Source organism: Pygoscelis adeliae, unplaced genomic scaffold, assembly GCF_000699105.1.
Source record: "Pygoscelis adeliae isolate BGI_AS28 unplaced genomic scaffold, ASM69910v1 Scaffold186, whole genome shotgun sequence".
Taxonomy (NCBI): Eukaryota; Metazoa; Chordata; class Aves; order Sphenisciformes; family Spheniscidae; genus Pygoscelis; species Pygoscelis adeliae.
In genome coordinates, this window is record NW_008825071.1 from 6,278,380 (window position 1) to 6,295,580 (window position 17,201).

Below are 17,201 nucleotides of genomic sequence, written 5' to 3' on the forward strand. Positions count from 1 at the left end.
ATGGGTCAGAGCTGAAGAGAGACTGTTGGGTGATGTACACCGATGTTCCTAAAAGACTGACATTCCTTGAGTGTGCCTCCTACTGGTCTTGCTCATCTGACTGATGTTAAAACTATTGTTGGATATGGAATCAAGATGTACTTCTCCTCCAGACATGTATTACTCTTTTATGTTTATTACTCCTCCTCCTTTACTGCAGAGTGTGGCGAAGGCCACTTTCTCAAAAAGTCTGGGAGCTGTCTTTAAGAACTCTTCTGCTATTGAGGGCACCCAAGCCACTGGTAACACCCTTTGAGTTACCTCTGGTGCATTAAAAGTGTGGCTTTTTGCATTTTCGTGTTACCCCAAATTAATTATAGGGTGTTGGAAACGTTCAGTGGTCAGTGGACTCAATATTGATTGCAAGGCTTGTGCTGCATGCCCAAAATTTATCCAGCCCCAAAAGCTTTTAGTTGTGTAGGAATCAAATCTCACCTTTGAATGTAAATCTTAGCCAAAGGATCGTGCTTGTATTTTTTGCAGTTTTTGCATTTTACAAGCAGAATTTTATAAGACTTCTGCCACAGTTACTTCCTTCTTTCTCCAACAGCATTAAAAATGGCTGAGTTTTACTATTTCTGAGCATACCGTACTTCTTTCCATGCACCCCATCAAAGTAACAGAAGAGCTTCTTCTCATTAAGAATGCATTAGTTCAGTCTATCACCATTCCAATTCTTTCTTGTAGTCTTTGAAATGTGACACTTCATTGCTACCTCCCTCTGTTTAGCAGGCAGGCTGTGTAACTAAGCAGACAGCATTATTTTTTATAGGGAGATGACTCTTTCATTAGACCCCCATATCCAGTGAAGACTAATGAGTGAAAATGGACCGGGAGGAATTTTTCTCAACAACTCATGTGGCTCAGCCAAAAGATTGCCACAGAACAAATCAGCTGAAACTCAGTTATAATGAATGATAGTAATGAAGCCTTAGTGTCAAAAATGCATGGGAATCATGAGAAAATTTATCAGAGTAGACTAGAACACAAACTCGCACACATCCATCTACAGATAGAAATGGGCATATTTTGCAGCAACAGATAATTTACAGCTAAAAACGCTGGGTACTCCTTTTGGCATTCTTGGGATTATGAGTGGACACAGCAATCATCAGACAGATTCCTCAGCTGAGGCGAATATGTTGAAGGAAGCAAGTTCCTCAAAGCTTTTCCCACTTTGCTTTTAGCAGTTTGTTCTAGAGGCTGGAGGAGATGCCTGTGACTGTGGACCTGAATGCCTGGACCATGTGGCCTTCCATTCACCACCTCAGTTTCCCCATCAGTAAAGTGTGGAATAAGGTGTCTTAGTCCTTTACCTCAGGTGTGTTTGATAGCTGACTTAGGTGATTGATGTGGCTGGAAGAGCCAAAGTCCGACCTGTATGCAATGTCAGCCCAATTCCATGCCTTTTGAAACCTGTGGCTGACTACAGTGAGTGACCTCTCTGTCACCATCGCTGTAACAGCATAGACAGGCCTCTTTACAGTTAAGCCTGCAGAAGTTAATGGAGGAATCATACATATTTAGAAATCATCTTTTTAATAGCAACTGGTTTAACCTTTTCTGTCACAATACAATGCCAACTTCTGATACTTCCCAGAAGCCACTGCTTGAAAAATTGCCAGAGGCCCTGTCAGCAATGTCTAATGGTGACAATGCTTCTGACCTGTTTGAAGTAGAGTGAGTATGGATTCCACCCAAACTTGCACTGTTTCAGACTGAGTAGACATAGATGCACTGAACCTGAAGCTTAAACTACCAGTTTGCTTTAGCAAAGTTCAGTCCTCGAGAGGAGATGTGATTTTAGGATCTATCTCTTTCTCATTTTAAATGTTTTATTCAATCTGAGTTGCCCATCACTCTGGTATCCAAGCACTAATAAATATAAATATTATTTATGTGACAACAGTTTGGCAAACTACAAGAAGAAACAGATTCAGATCTCAAGTTACAAGTAAATTCAGTCTATGAAAAAAAACCCACAATTAAATAGAAGAGAAACAAACAAAGGTTTTCCTAATGAAATTTAGTCAAGAAAATTACCCTATTGACCTGATAATATTAAATTTGTCAAATATTATTATATTTAATAACGTATTTCCTCAGAGTCATAGCACTGAAAAGCATAATGTAAATATCAGAATCCACTGGACTTCTGTTGTTAGAGAATACACATCTGCATATATATACGTGCAAACTTTAACAGTGATAATTTGCAAATCAAAATACAAATCTCTGTATATTTTGGATTTCTAAAATATACTTAATGACTTTATTCTGAAACAAAATAGTAAAGAGGGCATGAGGGAAAAGAATTGGGATTTTGTGGTCCAGAGTTCTAATCATAGTTTCTGCAGAAATAATTTTGGGTCCTTTGGGTTTAGCAAAAGACACAATGACTGACAGCAAATGACAACTGCAGATGGAGCGTCACTGTTATGAGCAAAAACCCCAGTCTTTCTCTAAAAGGAACAGTACTGCCAGAGGAAGAGAAACAGTTTGTCTTTTACATTCTGCTTTCAAGAGCCTCTTCAAAGTGAAGTGGTGAAGTGGCTGGTGGCTTGAAGGGAGAAGCAAGAAATGGAAAAAGAATGAAGTTTAGATTAAGTATGGGGCTGCCATAGAAACTCTCCAGGCCAGCTGAAGAGACGGTATTTATTTTGTACAGCTAATTGGCTGATAGAGATTTTTTTTAAACTGGGCCAAATGCTGAAGAGTCAGTGGCAGTTCTCCAAACAGAGCACTTTATACTGGAAAAGGAAGAGGAAAGAAAACAAAAAACTATCACCTTTCTCTTACTGGTCCATGCAGAAAACAGGGTTGAAATGCTAGTCAAAATTGAAGTCAATGGGAGATTTGCCATTGATTTTGATGGAGCCAGACACCACCCCAGATATTTTCTTTTCTATTTTCAGATAGATACGTTTGACTACCACCAATCAGCTGTCCTCTATTAGTGGGGTTTTTTTAGTGGTTTTCAGCCTCCATGGCTATGCCTATATTAGGGAATTTTTGCTAAAATTTCTCAGCGTTGCTACTGCCTGTCCAGTACCAATCTAAGGTTATATCAGTGCTGGTCTCTCTAGCTGTTTATATCCGCCAGTGTATTAAACAGTGTGTCATGTAACTGTGCACAGTGCTAGCCAACATTACTTACTTGTTGTTTCAGAGCAGCATCTGTATCTAGGTTCATTAACTTTACCTTTTAGTAAGCTTGACTGTGACTTAAACCACTCAGAGCTCTTACCTCTGGTAGAGCTCAAACCACATTGGTCTTAAAGATCTTTCAGTGCTAGTGACATAAGACAGATGGATAGAATTGTTTGGGGGAAACCATTGCTCATCTATCATCTGCCATTTTATTTCTCTGTATGAAACACGAACTGTACAGATGTACTGGAGTAAAGGGGTATTTAAAGCCACAACAGTTGCTTTTACATTAATTACAAAATTATTGCCTTGGATAAAGAATATACAGCTTCTGCATTTTTTGCACCAATAAAATTTGCCCTAGTGGTCCAGAATTTCGTCTAAGCTCTCCCAGTTTTGAGTGACATGAACTGTTCTGATTGATCTCAAGGGATTGTTAACTTTAAAACCTAATGAATACTATTTAAATGTCAGCTTTGCTAAATAATTAATTATTAGTCTTGGTAGCAGAAGCAGTCCATTATTTTGTTCGTCTGTCACTGTTTCAAACAGATATAAATATTTGGCTGCAGGGCCATTGTGGCTACTGATTATTGCCAAGTGAAGCAGTAGGAGATCATATTCTCCGAAATCATCTCTAATAACCTCCACCCACCAGAGAAGAAGAGCAAGTCCAGACCAAAGCTCTTGACTAGCCGATGCTCTCCTAAAGCTTAAGCTGCTTTTGTGTCTTCCAGATTCACAAATTCTTCATAAATCTCTTTTACAACAGCCAAAAATCTGCAACTCTCTTGACCTCTGTTCATTTCAACTTTCACATGGAAGTGCCAAAAACAGATGTAGTGTATTGGTAGATAGGGATTCCAGAAGATTCAGCATAGAAAAATACTGAGAATTGTGTGCAAAAATAAATAGTCCACACATTACTGAAGATGTGGTCTATTTACAGACTAAGGGTTTTTTTTGTTTTCAATACCTTTCTTTTCTGAACAGTTTTGAAGATGTTCAAGAATTCAGGTTTGCCATTTACACTGCAGACTGCTGTCTTCTGCAAAGAGTCAGTCACCTGAGGGAGATTTCAAAGCCACCTCATTGCACAGCATACAGTCATGGATCTACATTTAAAGGATTCCACATCAGTAGAAGGAAAAGATGCTATTGGCACATTGCAACACCTGATCTTCCAGTCCCTGGTGCTTATCTATACACTGGACATCCCCAAAATTGATTGTCAGCTGTGCAGAATTTGTGCTGCCATGTTCTGCCTTTATAATATGTAATTAGTGATAATCATAGAAACAAACAGCTGATGAAAACAGCCAAACATTTTAAGAACAATCATAAAAGCATCATGAGAACAAATGGCTTCTCTACAGTGCAGAGGATACATCACTAAAATCTATGCGACGCCACCATTGTTGGTTGGAGGTTCTAATAACCAAAGACTGTCATAGTATATCCTATGAGCTTTAGAGCATGAGTAACAGCAAATAGGGATCAGTTGGTTTTGACCTGCCTCCAATTTGTCCTCAGGACTCCTGAGGTGAAAGGCTAACACTGTGAATGAATGACAACTCAGAAAAGTATGCAATTTTCCAGGGGGGGTTAATATAACTAATGACATTACAGGAATATCCTTTGCATCACATGTCAAAGGTTATGCCATGAGAAATTTGTAATTTTTTGGGAATCAGCATTAGGGAGAGTAGATAGAAAGCACCCCAACCCGCACAGGCATTTACAGAAGTTAGCCACAATCTTCCTGAGAGAGCTCTTACAGCTCTTCATCCTGACTAGCCTGCAAAAGCAAGCAGGCTTCTCAAAGAGAGATGGGAAAGGAAAACCAGCCCACTTCAGGATTTCATTAAGGAACAGAGACTGTGGTACATTAAAGTTTCACAGACTTCCAACGCTTCTAGTTTCTACTATTACTTGGAGCTACATTGTGTATCTCAAAGTGTGCATTAGTTCCTTAAATAAATAGGAACCACATACAATGTACTGAATAGATGAAGTCCAAACTTCGGCTATTATCAAGAGCAACCATTTTTTAAATTCAGGTTCATTTTTTTTTTCCCATGGACATCTGAGTTCAGAATTCTTTGGAGGGCACAGTTGCCTGTGTTGAGGAATTATTTGTGGAGAGACCTCATTTCCCTGAGGAAAGGCAAACCTACATTTCCTACATGGAACAGACACTGTAAACCAGCACATCAGACAATCACAGAGATCTCAGGGACCTGCAGGTCTCACTGTCATCTGTACAAACGCGCTTTTGCCTGCCCTGGCTGCAGGCACTCCGGTTATTTCTCTGATGGGCTGTTTTGCCCCTGAGGTCTGCTGCTAAACAGTCCCGCTGTCTAACCCCTGCTATTCTCTCAGAAGTCCTTCTCAGTGAAGGTCCAAAGCCATGCTGAGGAAATATCAGAAAAGGCTTTATGATTTCACACGTTTAGGATGTCATTCATGTGTCCCTGATTTAACAAATACAAGTTCTAGGAACTCCAGATGCTTATCTCCATAAATTAAAAAGGTTACAGCACTTATTGAGGTATCACTTCAGAAATACTCTTTTGGCAGTGTTCACTGGGCACCCTACTGAGGAGCTGATTTCTTGACTTTGTATGTCTGACAGTTACCAAATTCCCTGATATAAAGACTGGAGAACCATCCACTTCTAAGAAATTGCACTGTCTTTAGAGAGAGCGAGCTTGGATAAATAGGTTCTTATATTGAAATGGCTTTGTGGATTTTCTGTCTCTCACACACTTCAGGACAACTGGTGACATTGCCCACCTCATTCTGCAAGTAGTCCCACTGAGCTCCCCGAAAGCAACTCAAAGGCTAAAAGTGCCAGAATCTGTCTCCTTGTAACTTCACTTCCACTTTTATCACCTTGAAAGAATCCCAGACCCTGACCAAAATGTGCTAACGTGGAAGGAAGTTCAAAGCTTAAAGCTAACACATCTATAATGATATTTAAGGTTTCTTCCCACCTCAACCATGCTTTTGTTTTTCAGAGGTGCGAAATACCAAAAGCCTACCTTTACTTGGAGAGGGGGCCTCAGCCTCTCTGAAAGGCAATGTAGTTACCTACATGCACAGTGATGTGATTGAAAAGCAGATCTGACCTAAGGTGGTTTTTCAAACAGAACGTGTATTAAAGCAACAAGAAAGAAATATTTCAGCCTCAAAGATCTACTTCCAGATCCTAAACCAGTCTTTTTATTATTGCTCTGGGATTTAGAATAAAACACACAATTAAACTTATGAAACAAAATAGCAAAAATTAAACTGCTTTGCAGTTCAGATTAATTATGGAAATACATAGTTCAATGTATGGATGTCAATAGACTAACAGAAGTTAGCAGTGACAGTGACATGGTTTAATGTACCCTAATGGACTCTTCAGTATTCAGAAATCTGGCCATATTGATCACGCAATTCATACTGGATAAAAAGAGGCAATACACATTTGTGGCCACATTCTACCCTCATCACTCCTGACAGCACTCCCAGCTTATTTAAAACAACATTCAAACCGCGCATTGGTTTCCCTTGTGGCTTAATTCTCATTATTCACTGAACTTCTTTTTACTAGAAACTGACTGAAGAGCCAGATTCTGAGCTCATTGTTTGTTTTTTTGCTGACCACAATGAACAGCCTTCTCAGTTTCCAAGCCCAGCATTTCTATACACTCGAAACAGTTGCAACCACCAACTAGCAAAATAAAAGCAGGTCAGGGATGGGAGGCCGGATGAGTGAAAAGAGTGTGCACGTGCTTTTCAGAAAGAATGAGACTGAAAATTAATAAAAGACTTGCTCATAGCCTGTAGCAACAAATGACATCAGTTGAGCATGGGAGATGTGTGTCCCAAAACAGAAAAAAAGTAAAAAAAAAAAAAAAGAAATTCATGGATATATTTCTCATATATTTCTCAGCTTGAAATAAGTGGGCTTAAATAAAGTTACCACTCCAACTTGAAAAATCATAATTCTGTGCAAGAGAAATAAGATCCATGAGCACTGATGCCAGTCTGATGAGTTTTCAGCCACAAGAGGTTCATGCCGATGACAAAAGCAGGGATACTGTCTCTCTGCTCTTCTGTCTTGGTTTTCTTGATGGATCAAGACAGTTTAATTTGCCAGTGGTTCACTGGAAATTACTGCTGTAAGAACCACAGACCTCACTGTTCCGAGGCAGAGTGCCTGAAATGACTGCCACCTATGCCCTCCCAATCCTGGACTGCTTTGAATCAGAGAGAAAAGAAAGAAGTCCGATTACCTTATCAAGGCTTCCTCATGGACCTTGGATCTGTACCAGCTCCATGTCTCCAATCCGCCCTAAGAAGTTTCTCCCTACTTTACGCTGGCAAGTGTCCTACAGCATGACTTTGCAACAGGCCCACCGAGACATTCTCACGCTGTGTTTGTGGCTGTGAGTGCAGCTGGTCCACATACTAAAGCTACCCGTCATTTAGCTAGCTAACTTAGCCATGTAATTTTATCACCTTATGATTTTTGCTTAAGCTGACGCAGTGGTTTTCAACCTGTGGGGCACTTATGCCTCTAGGTCTATACACTACTTCTCCTGGAAAACCACCAGGAAAAACAGGTTTCCTGTCAGTAAAGTCAAATTAGCTCTTAAAGGGCTTCAACGAAAAATTTTTAGAGCGCAGCAAAATTAGCGTTAGAGCATATGATCAGTTCTGATTTAGACTTCAAATGACTGATTAATTGTTCCAAACATTAACTAAATTAATTGGTAAAACATGGATGTTAAATCTAGTCTGAACACTGAATATTATTCTGAAGTCATCCAGTTGATTAAAGAGCCCTTCACTATTGGAAATTTTTTCATATAAGCAAGTTCTCTTTTAACATTTTCTTGGGCAAACATGATGGAGTTTGCTTTGGTTTCCCATTGCTTATAAGGTTTCCCACTCAAATCATTCTGACGATACCTTTTTCCTGGCATCCTTTGGCGATCAGAAAACCCCGTTGTACTGGGTAACCACATACAGATATAATCCCTGCTTTTAGGGGCCAACAGTTTTAGACACTTACCCAAAAAATAGTCCCTGATCAACTGCACTACTGTGAAGTCAACATAGCTACTTACGGGTTTAGCCAGGAACTACCCCACATGCAAAGAAGACCCATGAAAACAGGTTATGAAGAACTGTTGACAGCCTTGACTGTTTGTGTTTCTGACTTCTTATGTTTCTGACTGAGGGAATGCCATATGGAATGTTCTCATTGTACATTCCCACCACCCCCCCCCTAAATTTACAGGTGCATGTTTCTCGTGCCAGCAAAACACAATGAAATGCCCCGTATTGGCCACCATGGCATGTATTTTTCAGTAGAGTCTATCTGACTTTTGTCTCTTCCTTGCCTTTTTAAATAAGAAGAAAAGCACGTGGTATTTACTGCAATGTCAGTGTAAAGAAACTAACAGCCTGATCCAGCTCCCATCAAAATTAATGGAAAAACTGCCACTCTTTCAGGGGGTGTTGGCCTAGACTCACAAAGGACAGGTTCTTCATGCTCAGGAGCCATCTTTATTCCCAACCAGGTGTCTTACAGTCAGACAGGTACAACCATGTGTGCACACCACTGCACCTGACCCAATAAATCCTGCTTGTTTTGAAAGCCAGATCCAATCCCTGGAACACAAGTGAAGCTGTCCTTTGGAACAGAGCAATCAAAAGTTGTAAAGCTCCTAAAAATGATACTTTTTCTGGATTAGCCACTTGGCTAGATCGTGTATATTGCAATTCCATCTTTCTTGTCATATTAAAGTGAGCATTCTTTATTGCTTATGTTATGAAGTATCTTGTAGTACACATACAGGGTGAGAAATACAGCTGAATTAGCATTACAAAATCAACTTTAAGATTCATAGATTTTCAAGGGGTTTTTTTGGATGATGATTATTTTGTGTTTTTCACTTTTGGTGGATAGCAGTACTGTTTTCTGCACTTAGTCTCTTTCTTTCAGCTGAGTGCATTTTGTATGCTATAAAAAGTGTTTGTCTTTTTATTCTTTTTTCTGTATTCTGGTTTTCCCAGTCCTGTGGTAGCTACTTGGGTTGGTGTTTATTTCATGCAGCAGAAAATACCTATCACAGAAATGCAAAGGCCAGCCTGACAGCAAGCTTCTCTTTGGGCATGTTGACATCATCCTCCTCTCTGAGCTCTAATTCAACTTTCAACACAATGCCTAAAACCGCACAGCCTCTGGGCACAAAAGATGAACACGAGAGTACACTTGTGCATTTTGTTGCCCTGTAAGCAAATTGCCTTGTTAATGAGGAATCAGTCAAATAATGGGTTCGATAGTCTGTGTTTAGATTAGGTAAGATAAAGTGCAAAAGTGTTTTTTGGTGTATCACAGGCAGCAGCACATCCTGTTCAAAGTTCAGGGCTATGAAAGTCATTGACTAATTCTTCAACATCTCTCACGAGAAAAGACAAGATACAGCTTTTTCATGTGTAATAACTAGTCTTTGGAAAAAATGAGGAAGCTCGGATTTTTTAACTTCACTGACAGGCCAAACCGGAGCCGCACTTTGCAAAGTGCATATATACCTCAGAAAAGATAACTCCTGTTTTCAGTTGTCTGTCTATATTTACATGAACTATGCCTGGAAGGAGGAGAGGAGAATGCCATTGCTTTCATGTAATAGATAAGGAAAAGAAACTCTGGGCACGTGCATACGAACAATGTTTGTGCGGTGAACACTGCTTCCCCTGCTCATGATAACAAATCAGTGCGTGCACACAGAGAATCCCTGCAGATGGGGTAACGTGCTGTGAATTACTGCTTCATGCTATCCTGTTCGAGTAGTCATACACGTAACGACTTGTATCTAAACTCTCTCCCAGTAAGTAGCAAGATAACCAACAGCCTTTTTATTTCTGAATGCTCCAAATCCACAACGTAGCTGGTTGTCTGTCTGAGCTCTGCATTTCAGCACCTGCAAGTTGATGGAAGAGAGGAGGGAAAAGGCATCCATATTTCTACAGTTTTCCTTCCCAAGCTAAATAGCTTGGATGAGAGAAGAGGGATCGTAACTGGATCACTCAGACAATCTGTTCTTTCAACTGGTGGGGTTGGAAGGTTAAAAGATTTTTACAAATAATAAAAAAAAAGGCAAGTATTAGTTTATGTGTTTGACAGGAACGCTGTAATTCTGCTCTGCTCTGTACCACATAAAATACTAAAATATGGAAATTTTACGTTATCTGTCCTTCTCTTGTAGAACTAGTACATTCTCTTCTTATCATTATGTCTCATCTGGTACGTTATTCAAACTCAAGCCAAAGTATTCCACCACTTGAGATATCACATAAACAAAAACAATGTGAAGAAGCTCATAATAAACACATCACAAAAACCTGCTTCTTGGCCTTCTAAAAAACTTGCTTGCTTTGCTTTGACGGCGCAAAGAGCACATCAAACCTGCTTGACCAGCTTCCTCACTGGGACACAATCTGAAGGTAGACTGTGTCTTCCACAGGCAGCTCTTTGTCATCCCCAGCACATTTTCTGTAGCGGTGGATGCATCTGGGCAAAGTGATGGGACTCATGTCTCTCTGATCCAGCGATCAGCCAGTCCTATCCTATCTGCTGGGCATAAGAGAACTGCCTACGTTGTAGACCCACAGTCTATTTTATACTGCTTTTGAATTTTCCTCATTCTGACAGAAGAATGGTTCAGTGTTGGCACACATGGTGAATCAGCTTCAGGGCTGTTATAACCTGTAATAGTTGGTGACAGCCTCCAAGACACTGGTATGTCAGGCCAAAGACAGCTGGTTGGCAGCAGTCCTGGCCATACTCACTCTTTCACTGACTTCACATGCTCTATAGTTACAACACGGACACCGGAAAGTGGTTTCATAAAATCTGTGCCTGTAGGGAACTTTGTATTTCATAGAAATATCCATATAATCACCAGCTTTTTATTCCACAGTGACAGGACAGAAAAAGGATCTCATCTTAGCCATTTAGGATAATTTGTTTTAAATAGACAAAGTAAAAACCCTAGCCATTCTCTCAGTTTTTTAAAAAGTGGTTAGTTTCTTTAATGCAGTTGACCTCAGAGATTCACCACTGCATGTACTGTAATTTGAATGAGAAATATGCTGCTCTTAAGATTGAGTCTAAGCAGAACTCTTCTTTGATAAACTAATCTTTGTAAAATCTACCGTGCTGCTTTAACAGAGCCAGGAGCTAGCTATTAGTTCTCTTTTTTATTTTGTTCTCTTTCAATAGACTATTTAGAGTACAGCATGCTGAGAAAATAGGAATGGGGCTCCCCAACAGATACTAGTTATGGCTGTATTCTTCCTTTCGCCAGAAACACAAACCACACAATCCTTACAGCAATCACCACGAACACATCATGTTAAATCCCTCATTTCTTTAGCATAATATGAAGTCTCTCTTTCTCTCATATTACCATTCTGGTCAGTCAGGTATGTGAGGTTTTTCTAGGCAACAGGTGTTTTTTGAAATAAAATACAACCTTCCCTTCAGCTCATTATGTGAAAGAGACAGCAGCTGCAAGTATAATGCTGAGGACACATGGTCTATAAGACACCCAGAAGAAAAATACTCCTTGTTCCACTTGTCAAGGTAAAGCACAGATGTTGCTTCAGTGATAAGCACGAGCATAAGGCAACCACAGTCTGCTTTACGTTGTAAATTCAGAATCTAAGATTTCAGAATATTTAGTAGGCTGCAATCAGAATCACCGGTTTCTTTATGTCAGGGAAAGTTGTTTATGTCTAATCTCATAGTCCTAACAAATACTCCTTATCACAGTTTGCATTACACCATCATCAAGAACATGCTAGGGACTACTCAGAGACTTGGCAGATAAATTATTAATAATCTTTTATATGGACTCAATTATGAGTATCAAATAGTGACAGATGCATAAATTAATACACTTACTGATTTAAACATTTACAGATAGTGTATATTAAAAAGGTTTTAGTCATTTAGAATGTTAAATGCAATTTTTTTCCCTGCTTAGTGTTGGTACTAAGGCTATTTCTGTACCTCTCAGATCTAGACTGTTGAGAAATCAACTGCAAAATAATGGTGTCTAATGAATTTAATGACCAAAGCTAGAACCAATACTTTCCAGGGATTAATCCTCTGCTTGGTTAGGTTGGTAATTCCCCACCCCCCCACCCCCCCAGTTTAATCCTTTCCAGGGATTAATCCTCTGCTTGGTTAGGTTGGTAATCCCCACCCACCCCCCCCCAGTTTATGAATTTTTCCCTAATTTCTTTTAAGAACAAAGTACATACATTGTAGCTTATAGTATAACTGTTAAGGTGAAAAGGCTTTTTCAAATAAAAAGGAAGTGCAGCATTTCCTTAGCAACACAAAGATCCTCTAGAATTGCCTGATCTCCTTACTCCCTCCAGTTTTCTAGGCCTAACTAGGTCAGAAACTCTACCCTACCAACAAGAACATATAACACCACAGAGAAAAAACAGTTCACAGAATAATCCCAGAGCTCTTGCTCTGTGAGTAGACTGGTTACTTTGGCTGTCTTGCAAAATATTTATGCTGGCCTTGCAGCATAAGTCCCAGTAGCTTCTAGGACTGCATCTTTCTCTGGCTACAGTGTTTGTTATGTACAGCAGCAGCTGCAATGAATTGGGAAACGTACACATGAAGAAAGGCCTGATGGCATGGATCTACTAGAAAAAGTCAAAAGCTTCACACTCCTTCAGATCCAGCTTAAACTGACCCTTGTGTGTGTTTTTTTTTCAAAATCTGTATTGGTAAGCTGTTGGTAAGATAAGTCCATCCTTTGTCATTCTATTACCACCAGTTTTAGAGAAGACAGGCTTAAAAATAAAGTGAAACAAACAAGTTGTTATGAGGTTACAAAGGAATTTCATCATGAAAATGATAGCATAGTACTTCCATACTGTGACATATGTGGTAAAAAAGGGTCATTTGAATGTCTGACATACTCATTTTTTAGTTTGCTATGTATGTTGTTCCAAATGAAAGAGATGTTAGTAATAAAAACAAACAATCAAAAGAACAAAATCTCTACATTAATTGGAATGATGATACACATGCCTAGAAGACAACCATAAGAAGTTACCACTGCTCGGACCCACCTATTGTTTGCTACTCATTTGTTGACTGATGTTCTTAATTGTGTTCCTGTCCTGCAAAGGAACTGCTTAGCAGCCAACAGTACAATTGAAATTGCTTGTGACTGAGAATATTTATATATTTTGCATACCATGGTCTTCAACCTTTGGTGCTGTAGAAGGGGAGCAGTCTCTTCTTATGAACCCATACAGCCTTTTGCCCTTCCTGAACCAACTGTCCTCAGTGTGTTATGCCAGGTTATTACTGTTACAAGAACTAATAATTCAGAGTACTGCTATTAAGATCCTCCTCTACTCAGCAATCAAGGCTGATCACACAGATTCCAAGACTTGTACGCTTATATCATGGGGAGAAAATTTGAGTAAATACTCACATGTGTCTTCACGTCACCTTCAAGAATCTTGCTGTACCTGAGAAACTCAGCAACACTTCCATTCAGCAGTCTATCAAAGGCTTCAACATATGGTGCTATGCCTATAGAAGAAGAGCATTCCATTACAATGGGTTCATAAAGTACATAATGCATAGGACATTCCTTTGTAGCAGACGGAGGAGAAATACCATAGAAACAGGGGAAATTGCTGTGACTTAATTTCTGCTGTACTCATTGATTTGTGAAATCAGTGAAAAAGGATGCATAATGGTTTTTTCCTACCTAGAAAGAAAAAAACCCTGCTCTTGGTAGAACTCGGCTAGGAACATGAAGAGAATTTACTCTGTATAATGTAGTGGGAAGCCTCTTTTGTCTTAAAATGACAGGTGCTAAAATAAACATTTCTTAGCCCTTCAAAGGCCTAGTGGCCTGATAAGCATGATTGTCTTAACAAAATTCTACTGTTGTACGTAAAACATATTATCCCCTAAAAAGAATCTGCACCGTACTGAACACCTATTTTTATACCAGCCACCCATTCCTGAAGATCTTTGTATTGTTTGATGGCTTTTAATAGCAAGCAATTCTATTTCCAGTAAGAGAGAGTCTTTAGAATGGGTTGACAGTAGATTTATGCAGTGAGATGCGGCTTTGTAATCTCCTCATTTTGTTGTCTGACCTTGCAAAACTGTCACTGGATAAAGAAAGCTCAAACAAGTCTTCTAGACGACACATCCCATTGACTATATATATGCTACATGTTCTAACAGAGGAACAAAAATGCTATTTTCTATATGGTATACAGAGCAGTTTCCTGATAAAGTGGACAATCAGAAAATGCAGTTTCTTATGCACCTGGCTTCTAAATGGCTTTATGTGGTACCTTTTAAGACAGCAAAAGTAATCTTTCCTTGGATGCTTTCCAGCCCTCCCTTTACTCCCTGACATATCCTCATGTCTTGTCTATGCCTCAGAACCTTTGCCAGGTCCAGCATGAGCGATGCAAGTGTGAATTTATGGCATCTGTAGGATCTGAGAGACCAAGGTTAAAATTCTTCCCAGCCTCTCTCCCTCATTAATGAAGCCTGAAGATTGCTCTGAAGAGGTACCAGGCTTTCCCCAGAGAGTTTGCTTTAACCTTTTGGCACTATATGACAATTGTGTCCAAATTCATAATCTTGAAAGCCCTCTTTGTTCCACAAGAGTCATCTGGCTCCTTGACAGAAAAAAGAAAGGCTCTGGCAATTGGAGTTTGCAATGGCCTGTGTGAAAAAAACAAACGTAGTTAGTCAGCTAGGCGGGATTTCAAGGCTCCTTTTGTTCTCTTGATGTCACTCACCTTTAATTCTGAGGAATTTCTGGGCTTTCTTCCGTATTAAGTGTTTGTGTGTAAACCCCTCAAACAACCTAGTGTACAAAAGGTTTTAGTTGTGGAGATGCTTTCCAAACCCCATTTATGTTCTTTGTACAAATCTGCGTATGTCCCCAAGAGAATCATTGTAACCTTTTACTTTAGAGCAGAGTTTTAAATAGCAGTTCACCAAATGGCAATTGTCCTATGCAAAACTAGAAAGCAGCTATGCTATTTTTTACTATTCAATACAGCTAACTCACAGGAGCATTTACTAGAATTTGCTGTGGGCCATGCAGAGCAATGGAATGATTTGTTTGCAATCCTGCCATTGTAATGCCATTTAGGAAAACAGTAAAGGTGCAATTTTCCTATCCTCCTCAGTATTTTGTTGTTTCTGAAAAAGTATTAATTGAAAAGTCAAGGTTATTTTTTGTAATAATTCTAATTATGGAATGGTCTTTTAGGGGAGGGGGTCACAGTAGAAAAAAGCAATATATCTCCATTTCCACTAGAGACTTAAAAAAGGTCATACTCTGGCTGAGTGTCAGTTTTAAAGGAGAAAAAGAGACCTGTTCTGTAAGACTGTCAACTCTGCAGTTGCTGTGGCGGTTATGTGAACGTCTGCAGAAGCACAGTGACACAGGCATACAGAATGATGTTTGTGGCACTATATGCGTATCAGCTGCCCAAACTGAAGAACCGGTCCAGTCTTTCCTAACTGCATCAGCAAAATCTAATTCCTGAGTCCTGGTGTGAGACAGCTCCGCTTGGAGACGTGGTGCAGGCTGGCAAGTGCCCCATGGTGCTGCTCATCTCAGCTTCTTACTGCAGTCTCCTAGTGGGTGTGTTTTATAATCTCACTCCAACAAGGTTTGTCAGTTGGTTTCTTCCAGGGATCTGCTGGGGTTTTAAGGCTCTGTTTCCCTGGGGAGTGAATCTTTTCACCTGATTGAGCTCTTACGTTAGGCCAAGGATATAGCAATTTTCATGGAAGTACCTCACATGGTGAGTTCATCTCCTGTCCTGAAATCAGCCCTGCTTCTGCAATACTGAGCTGTGGATTAATACAGAGGTTCACCTAAATGGATTAATTATAGGATTGAAGCCTGTATTTTTAAAAAACATATATTTTCTAGCAGTGATTGATTTATTTGTCAGTTTGTACATGGATCGTGTTTCTCCATGACTTTGCTACAGTTTACTAGCTATCTAGGTTTTCTCTGGACCGTAAGCATTTTATCACTGACGCTTACTCTGATGGGCTAACTCATCTGCTATGGAAGCCTGCTGGAAGGCGCTCCCTTCCTGCCATAGAAACATGCTGCTTTCAGCCAGCTGCTCCACAGCAGCTGCCAGTGTGTAGGCCATGGCACACATGACTGTGGGGAAGGTCCCTCGCATGTGTTGTTGGGTAAGGGCTGGCATACAGGAACAATAAAGCAGCTGACATACACTGACTTGCTTCTGTGTCAGTAAGGAAGCTGCCTGCAACTTTCTGCTTGTTCTGCAGCTTCTGTACAGCAGCTGAGTCCATGCTGGGATGTGCTCTTCTCTGGAGAATGCAGGAAAGGGCCAAGGAATACAGAAAGCAAAGGATATGAAGCTAATAAAGGGATATATGTCAGGGTTCTGGGTGAAAAAACAAGCTCTGGAGAAAGGAAGGGGAACCTCTGCTCAATCAACATTAGAACTGCCACATTTGTAAGGTTATTTACCCTGTAAATTTCATGAACAACAAAAAAATTAAGGCGTGAAAAAATATGATTTGGTGATACGATGTGAATAAATGAAGATAGACTTTTTTGGTTTATTCTCCAACGTAGTGCTTTGGAGATCCACCTGAGAAGGGAGAGCTCAAGAGATAACAACGTAAGGCCATGAATGTGTGGCAGCCCCTAGTGAACAAACGCTTATGAACAAGCTCATATTTGATTAAGGATGTTAAACAATTAAATGAAGTAGGTCCGCACTGTGAAATTCAGAGAGCTGGCAACTAAACTCGATGTTTATATTACAGACTTCTTTGGGAATATTTATGCTGCAAATTTTGGGGATGTCTCATTTCTTCTGCTAATTTGGCTCAAGCAGACATTTTCATCTGGTGAGTTATCTACAACAATATAAAT

The 17,201-nt window shown here is 39.8% G+C and overlaps 1 protein-coding gene across 2 annotated transcripts in view; it reads right to left on the bottom strand.

Moving 5' to 3' along the window:
- Positions 1-17,201, bottom strand: part of CAP2 (CAP, adenylate cyclase-associated protein, 2 (yeast)) — a 70,031-nt gene that overhangs the window by 40,374 nt on the left and 12,456 nt on the right. For both annotated transcript variants that reach the window (XM_009326487.1, XM_009326488.1), the window contains exon 3: positions 13,722-13,822. In XM_009326487.1, the coding sequence (XP_009324762.1) occupies positions 13,722-13,822 (101 nt within the window). The remainder of the gene's footprint in view (positions 1-13,721; positions 13,823-17,201) is intronic.